The sequence below is a fragment of the Phyllobates terribilis genome, unplaced genomic scaffold, assembly GCF_046119375.1.
Source record: "Phyllobates terribilis strain yellow unplaced genomic scaffold, ASM4611937v1 Scaffold_1__5_contigs__length_1240528914, whole genome shotgun sequence".
Taxonomy (NCBI): domain Eukaryota; kingdom Metazoa; phylum Chordata; class Amphibia; order Anura; family Dendrobatidae; genus Phyllobates; species Phyllobates terribilis.
In genome coordinates this window covers 524323165-524350455 of record NW_027362761.1, presented here as the reverse complement: position 1 = coordinate 524350455, position 27291 = coordinate 524323165, and the positions used below count along the sequence as shown (strand labels likewise).

At 45.5% G+C, this 27291-nt stretch overlaps 1 protein-coding gene across 1 annotated transcript in view; it reads right to left on the bottom strand.

Moving 5' to 3' along the window:
* PARP8 (poly(ADP-ribose) polymerase family member 8) overlaps window positions 1–27291 on the bottom strand; it is a 323912-nt gene that overhangs the window by 182589 nt on the left and 114032 nt on the right. The window contains exon 3 of the mRNA XM_073680309.1: window positions 9224–9261. Within this exon, the coding sequence (XP_073536410.1) occupies window positions 9224–9261 (38 nt within the window). The remainder of the gene's footprint in view (window positions 1–9223; window positions 9262–27291) is intronic.

Genomic DNA, 27291 nt, shown 5'->3' with positions numbered 1-27291 from the left:
TTCAAGGTAGTTAACCTCTCTTCTAGATTTCGCAACTTTTCCTCCAACAGGGACACAAGCTTGCATTTCTGGCATGTGAAGTTTGGCTTTTCCACTGGCAAGTCTGTGAACATGTAGCAGGATATGCAGCTCACCAAATGGGTCCTGGACTCTTCCATGTTCTTATTGTTAATGTTTTGAAAACAGTGAAAAAAGCTTAAAAAAAAAGCTTCAAAATGCGCGCGCCGGTAGGCGCGCGGTTTACCGATGTCCTCTTTTCAGCTCCAACAGCCAAAATCCAGTGTTCTTTGAGCTCGCGGAGACTCTTCACTTACCCCAAAATGCAGTGGGAATATGCAAATTATCTTCTCAGGACTCCTCCCCTGGTTTACCGATGTCCTCTTTTCAGCTCCAACAGCCAAAATCCAGTGTTCTTTGAGCTCGCGGAGACTCTTCACTTACCCCAAAATGCAGTGGGAATATGCAAATTATCTCCTCAGGACTCCTCCCCTGGTTTACCGATGTCCTCTTTTCAGCTCCAACAGCCAAAATCCAGTGTTCTTTGAGCTCGCGGAGACTCTTCACTTACCCCAAAATGCAGTGGGAATATGCAAACTATCTCCTCAGGACTCCTCCCCTGGTTTACCGATGTCCTCTTTTCAGCTCCAACAGCCAAAATCCAGTGTTCTTTGAGCTCGCGGAGACTCTTCACTTACCCCAAAATGCAGTGGGAATATGCAAATTATCTCCTCAGGACTCCTCCCCTGGTTTACCGATGTCCTCTTTTCAGCTCCAACAGCCAAAATCCAGTGTTCTTTGAGCTCGCGGAGACTCTTCACTTACCCCAAAATGCAGTGGGAATATGCAAATTATCTCCTCAGGACTCCTCCCCTGGTTTACCGATGTCCTCTTTTCAGCTCCAACAGCCAAAATCCAGTGTTCTTTGAGCTCGCGGAGACTCTTCACTTACCCCAAAATGCAGTGGGAATATGCAAATTATCTCCTCAGGACTCCTCCCCTGGTTTACCGATGTCCTCTTTTCAGCTCCAACAGCCAAAATCCAGTGTTCTTTGAGCTCGCGGAGACTCTTCACTTACCCCAAAATGCAGTGGGAATATGCAAATTATCTCCTCAGGACTCCTCCCCTGGTTTACCGATGTCCTCTTTTCAGCTCCAACAGCCAAAATCCAGTGTTCTTTGAGCTCGCGGAGACTCTTCACTTACCCCAAAATGCAGTGGGAATATGCAAATTATCTCCTCAGGACTCCTCCCCTGGTTTACCGATGTCCTCTTTTCAGCTCCAACAGCCAAAATCCAGTGTTCTTTGAGCTCGCGGAGACTCTTCACTTACCCCAAAATGCAGTGGGAATATGCAAATTATCTCCTCAGGACTCCTCCCCTGGTTTACCGATGTCCTCTTTTCAGCTCCAACAGCCAAAATCCAGTGTTCTTTGAGCTCGCGGAGACTCTTCACTTACCCCAAAATGCAGTGGGAATATGCAAATTATCTCCTCAGGACTCCTCCCCTGGTTTACCGATGTCCTCTTTTCAGCTCCAACAGCCAAAATCCAGTGTTCTTTGAGCTCGCGGAGACTCTTCACTTACCCCAAAATGCGGTGGGAATATGCAAATTATCTCCTCAGGACTCCTCCCCTGGTTTACCGATGTCCTCTTTTCAGCTCCAACAGCCAAAATCCAGTGTTCTTTGAGCTCGCGGAGACTCTTCACTTACCCCAAAATGCAGTGGGAATATGCAAATGATCTCCTCAGGACTCCTCCCCTGGTTTACCGATGTCCTCTTTTCAGCTCCAACAGCCAAAATCCAGTGTTCTTTGAGCTCGCGGAGACTCTTCACTTACCCCAAAATGCAGTGGGAATATGCAAATTATCTCCTCAGGACTCCTCCCCTGGTTTACCGATGTCCTCTTTTCAGCTCCAACAGCCAAAATCCAGTGTTCTTTGAGCTCGCGGAGACTCTTCACTTACCCCAAAATGCAGTGGGAATATGCAAATTATCTCCTCAGGACTCCTCCCCTGGTTTACCGATGTCCTCTTTTCAGCTCCAACAGCCAAAATCCAGTGTTCTTTGAGCTCGCGGAGACTCTTCACTTACCCCAAAATGCAGTGGGAATATGCAAATTATCTCCTCAGGACTCCTCCCCTGGTTTACCGATGTCCTCTTTTCAGCTCCAACAGCCAAAATCCAGTGTTCTTTGAGCTCGCGGAGACTCTTCACTTACCCCAAAATGCAGTGGGAATATGCAAATTATCTCCTCAGGACTCCTCCCCTGGTTTACCGATGTCCTCTTTTCAGCTCCAACAGCCAAAATCCAGTGTTCTTTGAGCTCGCGGAGACTCTTCACTTACCCCAAAATGCAGTGGGAATATGCAAATTATCTCCTCAGGACTCCTCCCCTGGTTTACCGATGTCCTCTTTTCAGCTCCAACAGCCAAAATCCAGTGTTCTTTGAGCTCGCGGAGACTCTTCACTTACCCCAAAATGCAGTGGGAATATGCAAATTATCTCCTCAGGACTCCTCCCCTGGTTTACCGATGTCCTCTTTTCAGCTCCAACAGCCAAAATCCAGTGTTCTTTGAGCTCGCGGAGACTCTTCACTTACCCCAAAATGCAGTGGGAATATGCAAATTATCTCCTCAGGACTCCTCCCCTGGTTTACCGATGTCCTCTTTTCAGCTCCAACAGCCAAAATCCAGTGTTCTTTGAGCTCGCGGAGACTCTTCACTTACCCCAAAATGCAGTGGGAATATGCAAATTATCTCCTCAGGACTCCTCCCCTGGTTTACCGATGTCCTCTTTTCAGCTCCAACAGCCAAAATCCAGTGTTCTTTGAGCTCGCGGAGACTCTTCACTTACCCCAAAATGCGGTGGGAATATGCAAATTATCTCCTCAGGACTCCTCCCCTGGTTTACCGATGTCCTCTTTTCAGCTCCAACAGCCAAAATCCAGTGTTCTTTGAGCTCGCGGAGACTCTTCACTTACCCCAAAATGCAGTGGGAATATGCAAATGATCTCCTCAGGACTCCTCCCCTGGTTTACCGATGTCCTCTTTTCAGCTCCAACAGCCAAAATCCAGTGTTCTTTGAGCTCGCGGAGACTCTTCACTTACCCCAAAATGCGGTGGGAATATGCAAATTATCTCCTCAGGACTCCTCCCCTGGTTTACCAATGTCCTCTTTTCAGCTCCAACAGCCAAAATCCAGTGTTCTTTGAGCTCGCGGAGACTCTTCACTTACCCCAAAATGCAGTGGGAATATGCAAATTATCTCCTCAGGACTCCTCCCCTGGTTTACCGATGTCCTCTTTTCAGCTCCAACAGCCAAAATCCAGTGTTCTTTGAGCTCGCGGAGACTCTTCACTTACCCCAAAATGCAGTGGGAATATGCAAATTATCTCCTCAGGACTCCTCCCCAACATATTGTGCAGCACTTTACAATTAAGTGGGTAGGGAAACAGACCCTGATTCCAGTGATGTATCACTTAGTTTACTAGATGCAGCAGTTGTGATCCAATCAAAGTTTTAGTTACTGCAAATGTAGCAGAGCTCGGAAAGCTAACTCCACCCACACCACAGATTTCGATGTAAATTGTCTATTGACAGGGAACTGCTAATCAGTGCTGAGGATGTGGTGAGACCAGGAGGCACATGAGCATCTGGGCAGTGATAATCTCCTGCTGATAAAACACTCATTGTATTAAAAAGCACACAGCCTAATAAGTGACACATCGCTGAAATCAGTGTCTCAGCTCCTCCTCTTCTTGCTGCCCTCAGATTACACAGAAAAAACATGCTGACAGATTCCCCTTAATAAAGATATTTCATTTTATACAGTGCTGCACTTTTAGAAAGCATGTATGATTATATTACTTCTTGCAGCCAACAAGAGAACTTGTGCACCCACCACAATTAGGGATACAAACCAACCTTCTGGGAGAGATTGTGGGTGAGCGCTATTTAATTATATATATATGGTTTTAAATGGACCTAATTACATTAGTCATAGCAGAGAACTGTATGATTAATTTTCGTATTGTGCAGTTCTCCAGATATTACTTGTCACGATACTGTTGTCTGATAACAAAGGACCAGGGGCTCCTATCCTGTCCCTAACGCTAGGGTCACCCTAGCTATCCTTGCTCCCCAGATTACTTTTGATGGTGAAGATGCTGGGGCCACGTACATTGCTGTTCTCCTGAATCAGCCTTTATCTGTCTCCTCCCCCACCCAGGGAAGTGGGACTGGGGAGGAATAGTGTATGGAAATACACAAACCAGACAAAGAAGCAAAAGGACTTAGGCTATGTGCCCACGATGCCCTGCCAGGGACATGCGGATGTGAAGCGTTCTTCACATGCATTTCCGCATGCGGGTTGACAAGCGCTTTCCAAGCGATTTTAGTATCACTTGGAAAGTGCTTGTCAACTTGGTCACACTATACAAATCCATGCAACCAGCATGGATTTATATAGTGTGACCCGAGAGAATGTCAAAAAATAAAAAAATAAATATATACTTACCCTCCGATGGCCCGCGCTGTCTTGCTTCGCTCCGTCCCGGCTGTCGGTAGCAGTACACTGAAGGACCTGCCGACGTCAGTGTCGCGTGACCCGTCACATGACTCTGACTTCAGCGCAGGTCCTTCATTCCATTGCGAAGTGCCGGGAAGCAAGGAGGAGCGCACAGCGGGCCGCCAGATAGTAAGTATACATTTTTTTTTATTTTATTCTTTTTTTACACCTTTTTTAATGGTACCTGGGTGTGAATGAGACTCTCCTCTCCTCTACACCCGGGTACTATCCGCACATTTGAACGCACCAATTACGCAAGTACAGATGCAGTCTTGCAGAATTGGCACGTTCTAATGCAAGTCAATGGCGGCGAAAACGAGCACTTCCGCAAAACAATTGGTAGTGCTGCGTTTTTTTCCGCAATGATAATCCATAGCGGAAATTTCCGCAGCATGTGCACAGCACATGCGGATTATCATTGGGGGGACATGGCAGGCCTTCTACCATGCGTTTTTTAAGCGTTTCTGCAGCGTTTTTGCCGCTGCGGAAACGCTTAAAAAATGCATCGTAGGCACACAACCTTACAGGGATAAATGAAAATACCAATCATACAAAATATGCACTCACAGAGAACAGAGAGAAAACAATGAAGAGATGAGGAATGTAAACAAAAATAGAAGAGGAAGGGACTATGCACGCAACCAAAACTCCAAGTAACAGTCACAGAACTCTCCTTAAACGCCTGTACCGAACACCAAATCCTCCACTTCTCACCAGGCAATACAAGACTTAACACTGGCAATCCAGATTGCCAGAGCAGAGACTATATATGAGAGAGGAGGGGCTGATACTGCACAGCTGAGAACCTCAAAGAAGGAAGCTACAGAGATTCAAAGCTGAGCAGTTTAACTCTTGCACTGCTGAAAGAAACAGGCACAATTTAATAAGAGGGAGAAGTGCTTCTATTTAAAGCAGGAGTACGTGAACTCAAACGCTGCTGTCTTCTTGCTCCTTTCTGTCACAGTAAACCCGTGACATTACTACAATCTTGGACACATATTATCTTATTGGTTCCATAAGAGGATGTTACAGTTGTGACACAACAGTCAATAAAGGATCAAGAAATCACCCAAGGGATGAAATACGACATGACATGTGGGTACAGCAGCCGAACGGTTAGAAAACACAGCGGGGTATGGGCAGTAGGTGGAGGCGGCCATTGCTCTAAGGTGGTTTCATTAGCAAATGAGATTTGAAAAGGGTCGCCACAAAGAAATCAAAATCCCTGCGGTAGATGGAGCCTGTCAACAATCTGCAGGCTGCTGTTAGCTGTGTTTCAGTGTCTGTGTAAAGGGCACCAGCCACAGGCTCTCCTCAAATAGCACCTAACTTGTTAAGCCGGTGGGACACTGATTTCCCAGAAGATTTTTGGTATCTGTTAATGAAAGCATATTATTGAGCTCCAAATAATGCAATCCCCTGGTACATTACCCTTTCCTGCACTTGTATATAAAATATCAATATAAAAGCAGTTTGTACAATTTAGAAGAACTTTTCATTATTTCCAGAAAGTAACAGAATATCACTGCTACTTGTGTAATAATTAGGTGCTCAAATACATCTTTCAATAACCTCAATTTTTTTTGCACTCTCCAGAAATTGGGCAGAACAGGAGGCAGCTGTCTGTGGTGTCTCTCTATCCCTGGATCTCTGGGGAACCTGGCATGTCAATGCATCGTATGGACAGCTGGGTGACTTTAATGGTGTAATTCTTTATATTCCCTAGGGTGGCGCTGCAGAGGGATTGAAAAGTAAACATTTATTGCTAGATTTCAATTCAGATTACAGCTAACTACTGGGATTTATGAGCTCGGGGGACTATGATTATTAAAGCAAGAGAAGCTAAATAGATTATCATATATAGCTTGCAATAAATGGATGTAAATCTCAGTAATCTGGGCCTTGCAGTACAGTGGACGGTCTTAATAGTGATTGACAGTCTTAGCTTCATACAAAACCAGCTGTCAATCACTTAGTAGTACCACCCACTGAACTCCTATAACCAGAATAAGGAATGATTAAAAGAGGGTTTCCCATTTCAGAAAAAACTTTATTCCCAAATGCAGTTTATTTAAAAACAAACAAACTGTTGTTTACTCACAATCCCCAGGTCCAATGTTGAGTCTCCATCCCCGGGTCTCCACAACGGCTCCCGGGGTCAGTTATTGTCTCTAGTGCTGATGTCACATTGACAGCTCTGCAGCCAATAACAGACACTGGGAGCAGTAGCACAGACTCAGCTCTGGACCCAGAAAGGGTGAGTCAAGCATATGTGGCGCCCTGCTACGCACAGGTGCCACATAACCCAGTAGGGTGCATGGATGGACTTCTCCACAAGAGGCCCTCACACATTCACACACCTCCACCCTACCACCTCAGACTACCAGAGGGAGCCCGTTAGGGAGATATATAGGGAGGATGGAGCCAGGCAGCTCAGTTTAGTCTGTGAGTTGAGAGCGTGCTGACGTTGAGAGCAGCGAAGACGCAGCTTGTCTGCTGTTGCCGTAGTGAGGGCCCTGAATGCTGCCGACGGCAAAGAGGAAAGGAGAGAGGAGTTGAAGGGGGAAAAGGAGCGTACCAGGCTCACCCCGAGATATACACGCCTACCGGGCCCCTTTATACCCAGTAGGGACCAACGGACACCTGGAGGACTACAAGTCCCAGGTCGACCAACGCTGACTACAGTACCAGGGCTAGGAGTCATGGAGGCCCCAGCGTCCAGGGAGAGTGATCTCCAAGAGAAGGCCCTACCACCAGGTCAGCAGGTGCAAGAGAGAGAGACAGTAATTAAGCCAGGCCTAGCTCCAGGCAGGTCAGAAGCTTAGCAAGTGGAAGCAACGGAGCAGGAGGCCCTATACCCGCTCACTGGGGAGAGTCCAGAAGTGCACCCTGCGTACCAAGTACCGTGGACCATACCTGCATCTACACCAGTAAAGGTACCGAAGCTAACCCCTGTGTGAGTGTCCGTCATTTCTTCCTGAACCGTCCTGGCCGTCTCTCCCCTGCACCACCATCCATTACCTCACGCTGCCCTGAGGCCCGCTCCACCTGTGGGGAGCCGTTCCATCATAAGCTGCCCTAACATCTGCCTCAGAGGACTACTCCGCAGCGGCGGCTCCCTTTAGCCGCATTCCACAGGTGGCGTCACGAACACTTTACAAATCCCCTATAAATAATTCCCCTTTTTGTTGACCGCCTTGGGCCACGGACCGGGCAAGCCACTGTGATATCCCCCATCAGCATCCATAGGCCCGGCTGCCGAGTACCCCACGGCTCTGGGGGCGAGTCACATAGTTTGTTTTTTTTTAAGACACAAACTGCAGGCAGGGGACAGGGGTTTTCTAAAACTGGAGAACCCATTTAACATAAATAAATTTCATGTAAGGCTGTGTGCCCACTATGCATTTTTTAAGCGTTTCCGCAGCGGCAATTCGGCCGCAGAAACGCTTAAAAAACGCTTGGTAGAAGGTCTGCCATGTTCCCCAATGATAATCCGCATGTGCTGTGCACATGCTGCAGACATTTCCGCTGCGGATTATCATTGCGGAAAAATCCGCAGCACTACCAATTATTTTGCGGAATCGCTGCGTTTTCACCGCCATTGACTTGCATTGGAACGCATGGAATCCGCATCACTGCATCTGTACATGCGGATATCATGCGGTTCAATGTGCGAATGGTACCTGGGTCTGGAGAAGAGGAGACTCTCCTACAGACCCGGGTACCATAGTACCTGTAAAAAAAAGAATTTAAAATAAAAAAAAAACCATTATACTTACCTTCCAATGGCCCCCGGTCTCCTTAATGATGCGTCCTGGCGGGTCACACGACCGCTGACGTCGGCGGTCGTGTGACCTGTCACTTGACTAAATGACGTCATGGAAGGTCCTTTTACACCACCGCGAGACACCGGGTAGACCAGAGAAGGAGACCAGGGGCCATCGGAAGGTAAGTATAATGATTATTTTTATTTTTTACCATTTTTATTATTTTTTTTAACTAACTTGGTCACACTATATAAAATCCATGCCGTTTGCATGGATTTATATAGTGTGACCAAGTTGTCAAGCACTTTTCCAAGTGATGCTAAAATCTCTTGGAAAGCGCTTGTCAACCCACAAGCGGAAATGCATGTGAAGAACGCTTCACTTCCGCTTGTCCCTGGCAGGAAAAACACATGTACAATCCGCATGTACAATCCGCATGCGTTTTTTCTGCCAGGGAGATGCAGAAACGCTCAGGAAAAATCTGGAGCATTTCTGCATCGTGGGAACATAGCCTTATACTGATTTTTTTTTTACTGGAACCACTATCTAGTATATTGATATGTTTGGCTCCTCCTGCTTTATAACATGAAGATCAGACTGAATTTATAGCGCAAAAGTACAAATTGCATAATTTTTCATTCCCTTTAACTCAGAATTAAAAATTATGCAATTTTTTTTATAGGAGTCACATATCAAGGCTCTTAATTACGGTGGCCTAGAAGTCAGCATCTGACAACCCCTATGTAACTTCTTGCACTTAATCTCCAGTGTTCAGTATGGACATCGGGAACAAAAATGGCGTAGGATCTATGACACTACTGATATGTGGGAGACGAACAACATAATGAAATTACTTGAGGGGGGATTTAAGAAAAAACAATGACTTTACCTGGGTAATCCTCAGACACATTCACAGAATAAGCAACACTGTAAAAAAGAGAAATAAGTATTATTATTATTAATAATATTATACGTTTTATCACACAATATTTTTTTTCGTTTTTTTGCTTGACCGTTACATACAGTATAAAAATGTTTTGAGCTTAAGAAAAAAAAACACATTAAGGAATTAAAGGGTAATTTGATTTATTGGTGGACGGCTCTTCATAATATTATGTATTGATTGAATGATGTGATTGAACTAGAGCTGATATATAACCCATCATTACATGAGCTGATGTTATAAGGCCTGTGTTCTGATGTAGTGGATGTTAAATATAAAGGGCAAATAATTTCACATTGGACATCGATAAGTGGTATCAAAAGCACTTTCTTAATATTAAATTATTTAGGGTCACACAAAAAATTCAGTTTGGACCAGAATGGTTTTTAGCTTAGTGTCACGTAATTGCAAGGGACAATGGGAACCTACCAGGTCGATCGAGCTAGGGAAACCCAAGGTTATCGTTATCCCCCAGATTAACCCAAATGGTGGAGACGCTGGGGTCTCGTACTTTGCTATGCTCCGATATTAAGTCTTATTTGTTCCCTCCCACATCCTGGGAAGTATGGGACAAAAGTGTATAGGATAACACGAACCCAACAGACAGGGATAAACAGACAGTGATAAAAGAAAACTGCAATCATACAAATACATTCACATAACAACCAAGTGGGAATCTGGGGCGGAATAGGAGAGACAAACCAAATGGGAAGAGGATAGGGAGAAAAACACACAAACCAACTCCACGCAGAATTCTTCTGAAAACCACTCCAAATGCCTGCTCCTAACACTTAACTTCTCCTTCAAGTCCAAACCAGGTAGTGGTCAACTATCATTGGCAACTCCCAAGTGTAAGTGGTGAGCATATATACCAGAGGGGAGTGGCCAACACAGAACAGCTGATAAAATTCAGGATGGAGAGCTCCAGGAGATAAACAGAACTGATTAACCCTTACAGACAGAGCAAGGAAAACCTGCACTGCTAATAGGAAGGTGAAGCAGTTCTAATCAGTGCAGGGGTACGTGTAACCAGATGCCATGATCTTCTGGCTCCTGTCGCGGTATCCCCGTGACACTTAGTTTTGCCACCTCTTTTGGGGATCAAGTGTCAATCAGTGAACATCAAAAAAGTTGTACACAAAATGTGTTCTCTAATAATTAAATTCACCATGTATTTATTGTATTCCCCATTAAATACATTCATTACTTAAACACAGGGATTCCCCACCGATCTTGAGAACGGGCCCTCTAAATCCCCTGAGTCACTGTCAGTCCTATAGAATTGAACAGTGTGGTGGCTTTGTGCATGCACTGGATTTTGGGACCTCCGTTCTTAGTATCAATGGGGACCTAGCGAGTGTACATTTATACACCATCCAAACATCTCTATGCTATTTATGTAGGTTTGACCATTCTAATACAAAGTGAATATAGGCCTAGCTAGACAAATATCGTAGGCTCACTAGGTTACCCACATTGTGACCTCATCACATAAAATGATGTCATGTGGTCATGGCAGGTGTATGGAGGGGCTCAAGAACGGCCCCCATACCATACTGGGCAGATTCCAACTGTGTTACACAGCCATCATCTACCTGTGACAGCAGCAGCTGGAGCTTACCCCAATCACTGCTGTTTAATCATGTAAATGTTGCTGGGAATCACTGACAACGACACTTAAATGGCTAAGTTGCTTGTGTGTGCTTGCACTTGAGCACATCACCCCCCCTCCCCACCCCACCTTAACCCAAATGAAGGGTGCTCAAGGATTACCATGGCAAGGGTCTGCTGAAGTCCCCCGTGACTGCCATTTTGGTCCTCCTCCTGTCTGTGACTGGGCGTTGATAAGCACAAAATTACCATTTAAACCTAGTAAAAGGACTTGGTGCACCATCAGCATGACACATTTAAACCTAGTAAAAGGACTTTGTGCACCATCAGCGTGACACATCTTTGGGAAGCTGAGGTCAATTTCCCTAGCCACACACAGACCTGATTACTGCCACACCTGTTCTGAAACAAAGAAATCACTTAAATAGGACCTGCCTGACAAAGTAAAGTAGACCAAAAGATCCTCAAAAGCTAGACATCATGCTGCAATCCAAAGATATTCAGGAACAAATAAGAAACAAGGTAATTGAGACCTATAATTCGGGAAAAGGTTATAAAGCCATCTCTAAAGCTTTGGGACTCCAGTGAACCACAGTGAGAGCCATTATCCACAAATAGTGAAAACATGGAGCAGTGGGGAACCTTCCCAGAAATGGCCAGCCGACCAAAATTAGCGCAAGAACGCAGCGACGACTCATCCAAGAGGTCACAAAAGACCCCACAACAACATTCAAAGAACTACAGGTCTCACTTGCCTCTGTTAGGGTCAGTGTTCATAAGAAAGAGACTGGGCAAAAATGGCATGTAAGGCAGAGTTCCAAGACGAAAAGCACTGCTGAGCACAAATAACTAAAGGTTCATCTCAGCTTTGCCAGAAAATATATTGATGATCACCAAGAATTTTTGGAGAATACTCCGTGAATTGACGAGACAAAATTTTAACTCTTTGGATGGTGTATGTCCCATTACATCTGGAGTAGAAGTAACACAGCATTTGAAAAAAGAAACATCATACCAACAGTAAAATATGATAGTGGTAGTGTGATGGTCTGGGGCTGTTTTGTTGCCTCAGGACAAGGAAGACCTGCTGTGGTAAATGGAACCATGAATTCTGCTGTTACCAAAACAACCAGAAGAAGAATGTCCAGCCATTTGTTCGTGACCTCAAGCTGAAGTGCACTTGGGTTATGCAGCAGGATAATGATCCAAAACACACCAGCAAGTCCACTTCTCAATGGCTTAAGAAAAACAAAATTAAGACTTTGGAGTGGCCTAGTCAAAGTCCTGTCCTTAAGCTGATTGAGATGCTGCGGCACTACCTTAAAAAGGCGGTTTCTTGCTCAATAACCCTCCAATTTGGCAGAATTACAACAATTTTGCAAAGATGAGCAGGCCAAAATTCCTCCAGAGCGTTGTAAAAGACTTATTGCCAGTTATCGCAAACGCTTGATTGCAGTTGTTGCAGCTAAGGGTGGCCCATATGGTTATTAGGTTTAGGGGGAAATCACTTTTTCACACAGGGCCCTGTAGGTTAGGATTTCTTTTTCCTTTATTAATAAAGACCTTCATTTAAAAACTGCATTCTGTGTTTGTGTTTACTTGTGTTCTCTTTGTCTAATATTTTAATTTGTGATCTGAAATATTTAAGTGTGACCAACATGCAAAAGAATAAGAAATCAGGAAGGGGGCAAACACTTTTTCACACGACTACATATACCATAAAATCTCGACACTGGGACACTTTTTTTTAATTGACTCCAATTCCAATTTGCTATGTTTTTGCATGATAAGTAAATATACTGTATGTTCTCTTGATAATATTGTCATCTTGGCCATGAAATCACTACTTTTCTGTAAAAAGGTAAGCTATTGCAAATACAAGTGATTGTTTCAGCCTGTAGCTTCGTATGGCCGCATGTCAATACTGAAAGCAAAAATTAGCGAGAGAACAAGAATAAGCCTGCATAGGTTTTTTTTTCCCCATATCCTGCTGACTTTAACATTTGTTAATGTTTAGTTTAGCCACAGATATACAGAATATCCCATTTGTATGTCAAAGAAAATACTAATAACTAATGAACTCATGATTCACTATGAGGAGAACCCAAAGCTTTTTATTTAAATGGGAACTCTACTTTCAAAAGACTTTGGATAGATCAACAGTTTATTCTAAAAAGTATAGTTCTTCTTTAAGTACTATATACTTATTTAACACAGTGCTCAGAAAGTTGACCTCTTCCATACCACTGATTGGTAGCGTTCTGTGTACATTGTATATTGACAGTAAACTGCTAATCAGTGGCGAGGGTGTGGTTGGACCAGGAGGCACAAGGCAGCTAGTCCGGCAGTGATAATCTCCTGCTGAAATAACCAGGGCTGTGGAGTCAGAGTCGTGGAGTCGGAGTCGGGAGTCCGTGTCCATTTTGGTGGAGTCGGTATAAAATGGACCGACTTCAACTCCTAAAATATATAATAAATTGGGTACAGTAATTCAATGCAGTTTGTGGGGAATATTTTTTTTCATAAGAATTTGGGAAAGTTATGAAATGTCCTAGAAATGTCTGTCCTATTCCTGATCTAAGGGTCTAGACTTTTAGCTGAGATGAATCTGTTCTACAGTAAATTTATCACTTAAACATGAGCCGTGTATGAGGGAGTCGGAGTCGTGTACTAGGAGTCATGGAAATTAAGGAGTCGGAGTAGAAGGGTGGGCTTACAGACTCCATAGCCCTGGAAAAAACACTGATAGTATTGAAACAAGACACAGCCTAATAAGTGACACATCTCTGGAATCAGTATCTCAGCCCCTATTTCATGGTGTTCTCAGATTACATAGTAAAAACCTGCTGACAGATTCCCGTTGACATTTTCTTCGAATGGCGTATTAACATGTAACTTGCATTGGAGTTGTAACATTTGGGCCAAAAAATGGTTTGAATGACCAGCTGATGTTCAGATTTGGCAGCTGAACCTGCCAGTCATCAGCTATTATGGTTCGTGGTTGGATGTGAAATCTGGCATTTTATGGCACTTCTAAAAATTTGAATGGAAAGTTATGATGCACAATAAAACATTATATTGTGGTACTGTGTTAGCCTGAAAAATTGATGTAAATTCTTTTATGCCCAAAAATTCTGGGAGTGATACCTTTATTGGCTAACCAGAAGAATTATGTTTGCAGCTTTCAGAGCAGAGAGGCTCCTTCTTCAGGCCGGTTTACAAATGAATTACTGAGACAAGAGTACAACATTTTGTAATATCTCTTAAATGTTGTGCTCTTGTCTCAATAATTCGTTTGTAAACCGGCCTGAAGAAGGAGCCTCTCTGCTCTGAAAGCTGCAAACATAATTCTTCTGGTTAGCCAATAAAGGTATCACTCCTAGAATACCTTTGTAATTTTTGGGCATAAAAGTATTTCAATGGAAAGTTATATAATATATAATGTGGTGTGGAGCCATACTTTGTAGCAACGCTACACTTATGCTGACAAATGGGGTACTAAACAGAAGGAATAAGAAATCAGATCACAGATATCAAGGTATCATTTTATTCAGCTTCCTATGACCTACATGCTCATTTAGACGGCTTATGAGGGTTGATCCTACCGACAGATTCCCTTTAATCACAAATTAGGACCACCCATTGGACTCAGAAGTCTAAGTAAGCAGAAATGTAACTGAATAAAGCAGATATATTAAATCAACACCGTGCTGCTGACAGATAGGACTACATATGTAAGGTGACAGGTTCATATAAAGAAATTTACTGCATTTAGACTATATACTATTGACTAAGTAGTACTCTTAATTGTTTTATATCGTTCATTCCTGTAGACAATCTTATAAAGGATAAAAAATAATCTTCTTTCCCTCCTAATGGACTTTCATTTCCCTTTTGAAACAAAGTTTGTTCTGCCTTAATAAAGATGAACACGAGCGGCACAAAGTCATTTCTCTATTTTTATTTAACTGTTCATAGACATTTAATTACTGGACTATTGATAGTCAAATATTACATCAGAGGCGCAGAAGAAGAGTCATGCATTAGCCTAATGGTGCTGCATAGTCATTCTTAAAAAGGTTTACAAGACATTAGATATTTTATCATTTGTACTGCTCAATGTGGGAAAAGACAGAGAAGAAACTCATTGTCAAATCAGCTCAACAGCCAGACTTTAGGCTGGTGCCCACTATGCGTTTTTCAAGCGCTTTTGCTGTGGAATTTCCTCAGCGAAAACGCTTAAAAAACACTTGGTAATACGTGCCCCATGGTCCCCAATGATAATCTGCATGTGCTGTGCACATGCTGCGGAAATTTCCACTGCGGATTATCATTGCGGAAAAATCCGCAGCATGTCCATTAATTTTGCGGAAATGCGACGTAATTGCCGCCATTGACTTGAACTGAATCGCATAATATCCGCATCACTACATGTGCACATGCGGATATTAAGCGATTCAATGCGCGGATGGTACCCGGGTCTGGAGAAGAGGAGACTCTCCTCCAGACCCGGGTACCATAGTACCTGTAGTTAAAAAAGAATTAACCAGTCTCCTGTACAGTGCGTCCGGTGTCTTCGGCGGCTCACGGTGGTGTAAAAGGACCTTCCATGACGTAATTTAGTCATGTGACAGGTCACGCGACCGTCGACGACAGCGGTCACGTGACCTGTCACATGACTGAATGAAGTCATGAAAGGTCCTTTAACACCACCGCGAGACACCGGGGAGACCGGATAAGGAGACTGGGGGCCATCGGAAAGTGAGTATAATGTTTTGGGTTTTTTTTTTACCATTTTATTCTATTTTTTTACTATTGATGCTGCATTTGCAGCATCGTAACTTGGTCACACTATATAAATCCATGACAGTTGTATGGATTTATATAGTGTGACCAAGCTGTCAAGCACTTTTCCAAGTGATGCTAAAATCGCTTGTAAACGCGCTTGATAACCCGCATGCAGAAATGCATGCAAAACGCTTGACAAACGCTTCTCCCTGGCAGGAAAAACGCATGTAAAATCCGCATGTACAATCCGCATGCATTTTTCCTGCCAGGGAGATGCAGAAAAAATCCGGAGCATTTCTGCATCGTGGGCACTTAGCCTTAGAATCAAAGGCCACCCTCAATACATCACTTGCAGGGTTTTTTTTTAAGTCACTTTGCTTTTTGCCTTGTGGTATTAGTTGCAGTTTTTTTGTCCATTCAAATAGCACACACGATTCATGAATTTGGCACAAAGTGAAAAATGGGCATTTTTTTCGTCTTCAACTGCTTTTGCGTCTTTTGGTCCCAAAAGTCCCAAAAATTGTGCCAAAATACTGGCCTACTCGAAAATACATCAGGGGGTGGACGGGAATGAAATTACACCAAGCTTTGCAACTCTTAACCCCTTCCCGACCCGTGTCACACCGTTTGTGACATGGAAAACAGTTCGTTCCCGACCCATATCACAGCGTCTGTGACATGGAGGGAAAGAGCCCCTGCAGCGCCTGCGAGCGGGGTCGCTCAGGTTTCACAGTTGCTACTGCAACTGGACATCCTGAAGTCGACCCCCCGGGAGGTGGATTAACCCCCCCGTGCCTAGGACCCCTCCGATTGGCTGTTTCATTTTCACTTTTAGTGAAACTGCCAATCGGTATGAATTAAATATTTCACCAATGAAAATTGGTGTAATATTTAAATCTGGGCATGGCCTGATGCTTACAGCATCAGCCATTGGCTGGGGGGAGTGTCACCTCTGTCCCCCCCTCCCCCCAGATCTGATTGGGGGGCTAGCGTCACATGGATACTAGCCCCAATCAGATGTGGAGGGAGTTTTTCATGATGGCCGCAACTGCCCAGCTCCTACCCGTCCATGGATCGTGTGCCGGCCATTGTGGACCCTCTGCTGCTGCCCCCCGTGGACCCTCTGCTGCTGCCCCCCCGTGGACCCTCTGCTGCCGCCGCCGCCGCTGATCGCCTGTTGCCGCCGCTGATCGCCTTCTGCCACCGCTGATCGCCTGCTGCCGCCGCTGATCTGCATCAGGTAGTATTGCCCCCACTCCCCCCCGACCCCCCCCTCCACTCCACCCTGACCCCCCCTCCACCCCCGACCCCCCCTGCACTTTCATACCTGCACCCCGACCTCCGCTCCCTCTGCTCCCTCTCCCACGTCTTCATCCACCGGCTGCTGCTCTCCTTCTGACAGCCGGTGGACTGTGATCACAGCAGCAGCAGCCTCAGTGTAAATGCCCTGCTCCTGTGATCAAACCCACCATCCCCCAGTCCCAGTGATATCACCCCCCACCTCCCAATAATCACCCCTCCCCCCAGTGTTCACCCCCCCTGTCCCCAGTGTTCACCCCCCCCAGTGTTCACCTCCCCCCTGTCCCAAGTGTTCACCTCCCCCCTGTCCCCAGTGTTCACCTCCCCCCTGTCCCCAGTGTTCACCCCCCCTGTCCCCAGTGTTCACCCCCCCTGTCCCCAGTGTTCACCCCCACCTGTCCCCAGTGTTCACCCCCACCTGTCCCCAGTGTTCACCCCCACCTGTCCCCAGTGTTTAATCCCCATCCCCAGTGTGCACCCCCCCATCCCAGTGATCATCCCCCCCCCCCGCAAACCCAGTGATCACCCCCCTGCTGCTGGCTCCTGCTCCCCTTTCTGCCCCAGTAATCACCCCCCTGATGCTGCCGGCCTCCTACCCCCCTTGCTGCTGCCGGCTCCTGCCCCAGTGATCAACCCCCCTTGCTGCTGCCGGCTCCTGCCCCAGTGATCACCCCCCTTGCTGCAGCTGCTGGCTCCTCCATCTCTTCAGCCCCCCCCTACGTCTGACAGCCCCCACACGTGACTGCAGAAGGTTACACCAAGCACACACACACACGTACACTCACACTATAATAAAGTTTCAATTTTTTTTTTTTTTTTTTACACACGCACACAGCACACAAAATGTCCCGCCCGTCCCACTCATCCCAGTCTAGGGCGTACTAAGCTTAGGAGGCTATGTCAGGTTGGTGTGTGTGTTGTAGTGTGTGTGTGTGTGTGTGGTGTATACACTACAATATACCACACCGCACACCAACCTGACATACACTACACAATGGTGTCCGCTAACAAATTGGAACCATGTTGCGTTTGGAGAGTCCCTGTGTGCCCAAACATTGGAGCTCCCCAACAAGTGACCCCATTTTGGAAACTAGACCCCCCAAGGCACCTATCTAGATGCATAGTGAGCACTTGGAACCCCCAGGTGCTTCACAAATTGATTCATAAAAATGAAAAAGTGGAAAAAAAAAACACTTTTTTATTTTTACGGATTAATTTGTGAAGGACCTGGGGGTTCCAAGTGCTCACTATGCATCTAGATAGGTGCCTTGGGGGGTCTAGTTTCCAATATGGGGTCACTTGTGGGGGAGCTCCAATGTTTGGGCACACAGCGGCTCTCCAAACGCAACATGGTGTCTTCTAACAATTTGAGCCGACAATTTGTTAGCGGACACCATGTTGCTTTTGGAGAGCCGCTGTGTGCCCAAACATTGGAGCTCCCCCACAAGTGACCCCATTTTGGAAACTAGACCCCCCAAGGCACCTATCTAGATGCATAGTGAGCACTTGGAACCCCCAGGTGCTTTCCCAATGAATGAGGAGAGGGAGACCTGGCATCCACCGTGGAAGGTAGAAGACAGAGACCCCCGGCTTCTGCCAGCACTTGTCATGACGTACACTTTATCAACTAAATTAGAAACTAGTACATAGAAAGCTTTTAAGTGATTTTATCGGGGCACTTTAGCATTTATCCCTTAATAAATGCTAAAGTGCCCCGATAAAATAACAGAAACACAAATACCCCTCGGCACCATTGCAGCAATGTTGGTGCTGTGTCAATGCAGAATACATCCATTAGACAGAACTATGAAGGCTGCAGCCCATCAGCATCCCATGATAGACTGCAGATCTCATGTGACATAACATGACATGTCCGCTAGGTTGTCCAGTGGTGGACAACCCTTTAAAGGAAACCTGTCCTGTAAATATGCAATTAACCAGTAGATATGGGGTTAATCTGCAGGCTAATCGAGTTTTAAAGCTGTCTGGGGCCTGCACAGACTGCCCCTCTGAACGTTATTCCTCCCGACAGCCTCAAGCTTTCAGTCATAGAGGCGCGGCTTCAGTCACTGGTACATAGTGAGCAACCGCGCACCGGTACTGACTGACAGCCGACTCTATACTGATGCACTGCTGAACCAGCTGTCAGTCAGTGCCAGACGCCTAATTACAGCTGCCGATCACTGTGTGGTGACCAAAGCCGTGCCGGTCCGCCTCTACGACTGAAAGCCAGAGGCTGCCGGGAGGAATAAAGTTAATTTCCACCCAATATCAGGGCTCCCAGAACGCTATTAACCTGATATCTGCGGGTTAATAGCGTTTTTTCACATGACCGGTTCCCTTTAAGACAAGGTTCAGTGCTAGCAGTCGCTTCACATCCTCAACATAGAAAACTATTGCACACACTTCAAAGTTTTTTTCTTTTTGGATCTGCACTTCATCCGTTTTTGGTCAGTATGTCTGATGGTGCCATCCATGAGTTATTTTGTGGTATATTAATAAAAAAAAGACTGATGTACGTTTTCTAATCTTCTCCAACCCGTCAGTAAAAAAACAAAAAACACACTTTTGCCATCCATGTGCTGTCTATTTTTTAACTGAACCGGTGTAAGTGAGTGAGTCCTGTTCACAAAGTGGACCAAAGTAGAAGGTTTAGAAGGTTTTCAATCTGTTTTTATGCGGACATTCGGTCAGCAGAAAATAATTAGGCTAAAATTGTTTAAAATGTGCTACTTAAAAAATAGAAAAATTTAACAGCGATTTGCTCTTCACTTACATTTTCATCTTTCATAAGCATAAATTCATAAAGCAAAAAGACTTGTGAAACAAAGATAGACAGGTTGAAACTATAAAACATGTCATGTCCGCACTTGCTGCTATCGGCGACATCATCGGCCAAGATTCCAGTGGTTGGGAATCCATCCAACCATAATATCAGACATTAATGGAGCTACTCTATTTCCACAACTTACAAGAGCTTTATCCTCAAAACATCCATTGGAAAGAGGCTAAGTGCACAGAACTCTCAGAGAGGTAATGCACAGAAGGCAAACATTATTCTATTCTGCTTTATAAAGGGCTAATAAATGTAGAAAAAGCAGGAAATTAAATATTGTCCTCTCTTTTGATTATGTCCAATCTCATATTCCAATAAATAATTTGCAAAATTCATGGAGATTTTTTTCTGTCCCTAATCATCCGTATTCCCAGCTCTTTCACTCAAACCTCAGGGCAGACTTGTCTCTGGCAGTAGAACAACTGGCTATAGCCCTTCCAACTTCTCTGCCCACAACAGGACACCATAGGATGGAAACCCAGTCTCCTGAGCCGTTTGACAGCCAAGAATTGAAAGATTCATGAGGAAATTAAAGGGATATTCCCTTTCTTAGCCCTTATAGTATATGCCACAAATGCTGGAGTGGGTCATCTTTTCGAACCTTATCTTTAAGGAGGGAACTAGATGTTTCTTTATCTCCTGCTCCAGATCACACTATCCATGCTATGGTTGTACAATGGCATTGCATTGCAAAGGCAACATATACCTGTTGATGACATCATGGTTGGTGGCATATTTAAAGGGGAAGTATCCTGCCATGCTTTACCTGGTGATTGAGATTTATTTCTTCCCTGGTTCCATTTCCTCTCCATTATTATTGACTACTATGTATGATCCCTAGCTAACACTAGAGAAGACAGAGAAAGGATTCAGGAGGATCTAGATAAGCTTGAACAATGGGCAGTGACTAATAGAATGGTATTAAACAGGGAGAAATGCAAGATTCTACATCTGGGCAAGAACAATGAAAATTAAATCTACAGAATGGGAGGAATAAAACTAAGCAACAGCACTTGTGAAAAAGACTTGGGTATACTAAGAGATCACAGACCGCACATGAGTCAACAGTGTGATGCAGCAGCAAGAAAGGCAAACACAGTTCTGGGATGTATTAAGAGAAGCATAGAGTCTAGATCACGTGAAGTACCATATTTTTCGGACTATAAGACGCACTTTTTTCCTCCAAAATTTTGGAGGAAAGTGGGGGGTACGTTTTATAGTCCGAATACTATCTCTCTGTGTATACTGTGGCTCTGCGTGGTAGGAGGTCTGGGGGAGCAGCAGTGGGGGATCAGCAGGGCACAGGAGGCAGCAGCTGCCTGCTGCAGCCTGTGCTGTGCCCACTACTAAAGAAAATGAATATTCCCTGCTCCCCATGCCTATGGGCGTGGGGAGCAGGGAATATTCATTTTTCTTAATAGCCAGCACACTGTACCGCAGTGCGGCTCCTGCTGCGCTCTGCGGTCTGTGTGCCCGCTTTTAAAGCTCATGAATATTCACCACAACCCACTCCCATGGGTTGTAGTGAATATCCATGGTCTTTAATAGCAGGCACACTGACCGCAGAGCGGCAGCACGAGCCGTGCTGTGGTACAGTGTGCACGCTCTCACACTGTGTGAGGGTGCATGGCAGGGACGCCATGCGCGGTTCACACAGTGAGAGTGTCAGCAGCAGAGCGGAACAGAGCTGGAGGAGAGAGGAGGTGAGTATGATTGTTTATTTTTTTTTTTGTGGGATGGGGGCTCAAAGGGTGCCAAGCATACCAGGATGGGGGCTCAAGGGGTGCCAAGCATACCAGGATGAGGGCTCAAGGGGTGCCATGAATACTAGGATGGGTGATCAAGGGGTGCCATGCATACCAGGATGGGGGATCAAGGGGTGCCAAGCATACCAGGATGGGGGCTCAAGGGGTGCCAAGCATACCAGGATGGTGGCTCAAGGGGTGCCATGAATACCAGGATGGGGGAATCAAGGGGTGCCATTTATACCAGGATGGGTGATCAAGGGGTGTCATGCATACCAGGATGGGGGCTCAAGGGGTGCCATGCATACCAGGATGGGGGCTCAAGGGGTGCAATGCATACCAGGATGGGGGCTCAAGGGGTGCCATGCATACCAGGATGGGGGCTCAAGGGGTGCCTTGCATACCACGATGGGGGCTCAAGGGGTGCCATACATACCACGATGGGGGCTCAAGGGGTGCCATACATACCAGGATGGGGGCTCATGGGGTGCCATACATACCAGGATGGGTGATCAAGGGGTGCCATGCATACCAGGATGGGAGCTCAAGGGGTGCCATACATACCAGGAAGGGTGATCAAGGGGTGCCATACATACCAGGATGGGGATCAGGGTGGTGCCATGCATACCATGATGGGGTATCAAGGGGTGTCATGTATACCAGGATGGGGGAATCAAGGGGTGCCATGCATACCAGGATGGGGGAATCAAGGGGTTCCATGCATACCAGGATGGGGATGAGGGGGGCCATACATACCAGGATGTGTGATCAAGGGGTGCCATACATACCAGAATGGGGGATCAAGGGGTGCCATGCATACCAGGATGGGTGATCAAGGGGTGCCATGCATACCAGGATGGGGGATCAAGGGGTGCCATGCATACCAGGATGGGTGATCAAGGGGTGCCATGAAAACTAGGATGGGGATCAGGGGGTGGCCATGCATACTAGGATGGTAGATCAAAGGGGTGCCATGAATACCAGGATGGGGGATCAAGTGGTACCATGCATTCCAGGATGAGGATGAGGGCCACGTATACCAAGATGGGATGGGGGCCACGTATACCAGGAAGGAGGGGCCATACATACCAGGATTGAGGATATTAACAGAACTGGGGGACATTACCCCAATACCAGTGTCAGCAGCAGACTCCCTCCCTATAACAGGGCATCATGACCACATTTGTTGCTTAAATATTTTTCTCCTATTTTCCTCTTCTAAAACCTAGGTGCGTCTTATGGTCCGGTGCGTCTTATAGTCCGAAAAATACGGTAACTATCCCCCTCTACTCCTCCTAGGTCAGACCTCATCTGGAATACTATGTCCAGTTGTGGGCACCACATTTTAAAAAAGACGTAAAAAAACTGGTGCAAGTTCAGAGAAGAGCTACGAGTATGGTGAGTGAACTGTAAACTATGTTCTATGAGGAACGGTTAAAGGATCTGGGAATAATTAACTTGCAAACAAGAAGGCTAAGAGAATACTTTATAGCTGTCTACAAATAGCTGAAAGGATGTCACAGTGTAGAGGGATGTTTCTTATTCTCATTTGAACATGGAAACACGAGAAGCAATGGGATGAAACTGAACGGGAGAAGATACAGATTAGATATTAGAAAAAACTTTTTGACAGTTAGGGTGATCAATGAGTGGAACAGGCGGCCACGAGAGGTGGTGAGTTCCCCTTCAATGGAAGTCTTCAAACAGAGGCTGGACAGACATCTGTCTGAGATGGTTTAGTGAATCCTGCATTGAGCAGGGGGTTGGACATGATGACCCTGGGAGGTCCCTTCCTACTCTACCATTCTATGATTATATGATTCTTATCCTGAGCTTGTTGTTGTTTATGACCATGTACCTGCTTTTTCCAATATCCAACTTCTAGTTCTGACTCCTGGCTGTCTCCCAGCAATGTTCCTGGGTTTTCCTTCTGCTTGTTGTATTTTGATATTCTGATGATGACCCTCATCATCACTGCATCTGTGCTTCCCTTCCCAATCTGTAACTATTGACGGGATCCTCCTGCAGTAAAGTCCACAGATTCTTGCAGAGTAGTTGAAAACTATGAGATCCTCAAGACACTAGTCTTGTCAAGGTCAGGAGGACTGCAGGTTATGCCTGTTATAGATGCCATAGACCTGTTTATGTAACTTTATGGAGGCCATTTAGCAAACGGAGGTCACTGAACCCTCGATGTGCCCAATATTGCAATGGTGACTGGAAGCTAGATCAGCGCTCTGGTTTGCTAGACAGAGAAGAAACATATTGTTTCGGAGACATAAAAAGTCTCTGAAACATTTATGAACACATCTTTCTTCTGTGTTTGTATAGTCCTAGATTAATATCTGGCAGCATTGTTTGTTATTGTTATCATGGGATATGAGGCAGATTTGCACAATACTATACAATCGGATAAGGTTATTTCTAAAAGAGATGAGGTTTTATAAGAGGATATGAAAATAAACAAAAGTTTGATCGGGCCAATACTACATATCAGCTTTAGCTGTTAGATTTAGGGCAGAGACCTGCTGTCTGAATGGAGCTGCATAATCCTGCCTATGCTGAAAACAAGGTAATGGGTTTCACTACAACAGCACAACTGCTTTGGTCCTTTTTGATTCCAATGGCAAATGCAATTTTAATACGTGCCTGTGACGCGCCCCCTGGGCCTGTGTTGTGCAGGGGAACCCGGAACCGGGCCTGTTGTAGAATGCTGGGGGTTGTAGTCTCCGTGTGGCGGTGACCCGGTCCGTGCCCAGGGTGGTCAAACCAGTGGTAGTCTTAATGTATAGCAAATGTCCGACTACGCCACCCGTGGATTGCGGTCAGTGGGGACCGCCGCTGCGCTGCCGACCGCTGAGGCTGATGTTGTTTGCGCAGCCGAGTATGGGATAACTCCCCACGGGAGAAGTATTGCCTCAGGGCAGCTAATGTGAGAGATGATGGGAGTGATGGTGTGAGGGTCCCAGTGCTAATGGTGCTGGTGCGGCAAGGAATCACAGAGACGTGAGGTGCAGTTCAGGGTCTTTACTGATGGTACAAGGCAGACCCTCCCGGGAGTACTGGCTAGTATAAGGGGCCTGGTAAGTCTGCGAGCAAGCAGGAGTTCCCCTGGCCAGGTGGAGTTGTAGGCCTCCCCGTTTATCTGCACTCTTCCTGGCTACCTTGCTGTCAGCGGTTACAAGTAGCCCACGTCCCTGAGTATACCCTGAGAATACCGTGTGGTGTGGTGCTCACCCGTATGGCTGGTGACTTGGGGCCTTCTGTTAGCCTCCGCTCCTGGATGGCGGCGCTGGTCCCTTCTTTGTGACTGAGCCTCCGGGCTTCTATGGCCAGAGGACCTGGAATCCCCTGCCGGTTGGTTTCTGCTGCTGGGTATATATCAGTCCCCACAGCCTCGGACTCCTGTGTCCGGTTTTAGTAACTTCAGCCAGGGCGAGCTATATCTCTGCTCACAGCCCCTGGCCTTCTGCCTCTGCTCCTACAGAGCTCCTGATGTATCTTTTCCTGTGTCTGGAACTTTACTCCAGGCTCTGACTGCTCTGCTTGTTCTGCAGGCTCTGTCTAACCTAATCCCGCCCCAGACCCAGTTTATAAGGGCAGATTCCTCCCCTTCCAGGTCTGGGTGGGCAGTCTTGCATGCTTAGGGCTCCTGACCAGAGAAACCTCCCACTTGCTCTCAGACATAATATCTCTATTACTGTGGCAACCAGACCCCTGGGGTGTCACACCTGTATTGAGTCAAACAAATTGTTTAAATCAATCCATATGTTACACACCTCTCCTGGGTATCCCTGGCTCCTCTTCCTTCCCCTGGGTCTGATGCCCTCTGCTATTCTCCACTTTGGGTTTTAGAAGTTACCGGATGTGAATTAATGACATAATCTCCCTAAACCTATTTACAGCCCATTTAGACACACACCTATGTCTTGGGATTGAGACTCTAGTCCTGTGTTTGGTGTGTTCCACCATCTATGCTTTTTGTTTTTGTGTTTGCATTCATCCCTGCTGGGTTCCACTTCATCCGTCCTGCTACTCCTCAGATTCCTGTGTTGCCAAGTCTTCTCTATCAACATGCCTTCCTGCTTGCTGCATCAATGCTATCAATGCTTGGGGTCTGTATGCCCACCCGAACCTAAGGCGTAAAGGATCCATCTCAGCTGGTGAGCCTAATACCTTAGTTCTTGTAAGGAACTACACTAAGCCTACATGAAAATGAATTCAGCACCAAACCCATAGAATCATGGATAAAGGAGTTATCTAGGACTTTTTTTTCGTATATGGGACCATGAATTTACCAGCACGTAGTTGCTAACTAGTTCTGTACTGTGATGATCTCTCCTGGCTCAGAGTAGTCTCCTGCTTCCTATGACATCACGCCAACATATCAATTCCTTCTCTACTGCTCTGTTGACGTAGCGTCAATGCCGAAGTCATGCTGATTGACAGCCAGCTCCCAGCTGCCTAGCTGTGGGGAAAAGGCTATCAATCAGCATGACATTGGCAGTGACATCCTGTTGACAGAGCAGATTGGAAGAGAAACAGCTGCTCTGTCAACATGAGGTCAAAGGAAGCAGCAAAATCGCCTCCTGAGCCAGGAGCCTGCCGGTAAGTTCTTACCCCCATAGGAAAAAGAAAAACAAAAAGTCCCAGATTACCTCTTTATTATTACTCTTTAATAGTAAGGGATTCCCCATATTATTTTCAAATGTTATATTGAACGGTTTGAAGAAAGGCTCAGCTGGGTTTCCATTTCCATCGGTATATTCAGTAAACCATAGGTCTACATTACGCATGAGCTACCTGTACTCTGAATAATTTTTGGGGATCAGTATATTTGGCAAACTGTCTGAACTGTCCTATGTCCTTTATATGCTCTGAGTCAGTCCCATTTGGGTTGTCTTTTGCCTTTCTCACTTAATGTAAATGTGGAAAACCATAGGCCTACATGTCCAATGAGTTCCCTTTACTATGAGAACCTTGTCTTCTTCACCCTTGAGGTATTGTAAACTGTAGGCCTTGACTCTATAGCATATTCTTATATCCAAAACCAAATCTTCCCTCCACCGCTATGTTTTCATTCTTGGCTGTATCCCAGCCTCTAGTAACTGAAGTAAAGCAGATATTTAGTCTGACTTACACTTCTCATTTACAATCTTGAGCTCACAGAGAGCAACGATTCAGTATATTAAAGCAGCATCAATCTGTTCCGTCAACAAATACATTCGAAACATCAATTCACTTTGTAAGAAAATATGGGGAAGCGGAAACTCTATTCTACCCCGCTACTGAAAGTCTTTCTAGTCGCAGCAGGAAACAAAGCACTGGCGCATTCTAATTTATCAGCGGCAACATAAAGTCTGCACATAATAGATATTGTAGAAACACAGGATCTAAATGAAGAAAACTATTAATTTATGTCCCCAGATCAGCCCGGCAGTGCGCGAAAAAGGATAACCAAGTCTACATTCAATAGCGATAAATTGTCACCTCTTATGTTTACGAAACCAGAAAAGAGAATAAACTCAAATTTTGGGGTTTTATCTGTGTCCACAAATGAAACCATTTCGCGTTAAAACATTTACAATGAAAATTCATATGGTCATGAAAGTCAGCCATCAGTTCTAAGGCCGGAGTCACATTATGCATTTGATCATGCAGTCTGTAGATTATTGCTTTTGCATCTTTTTATTGTCTGGTTTTGGGTGTTTTTAGCCTGTTTTTGATTTGTGCCA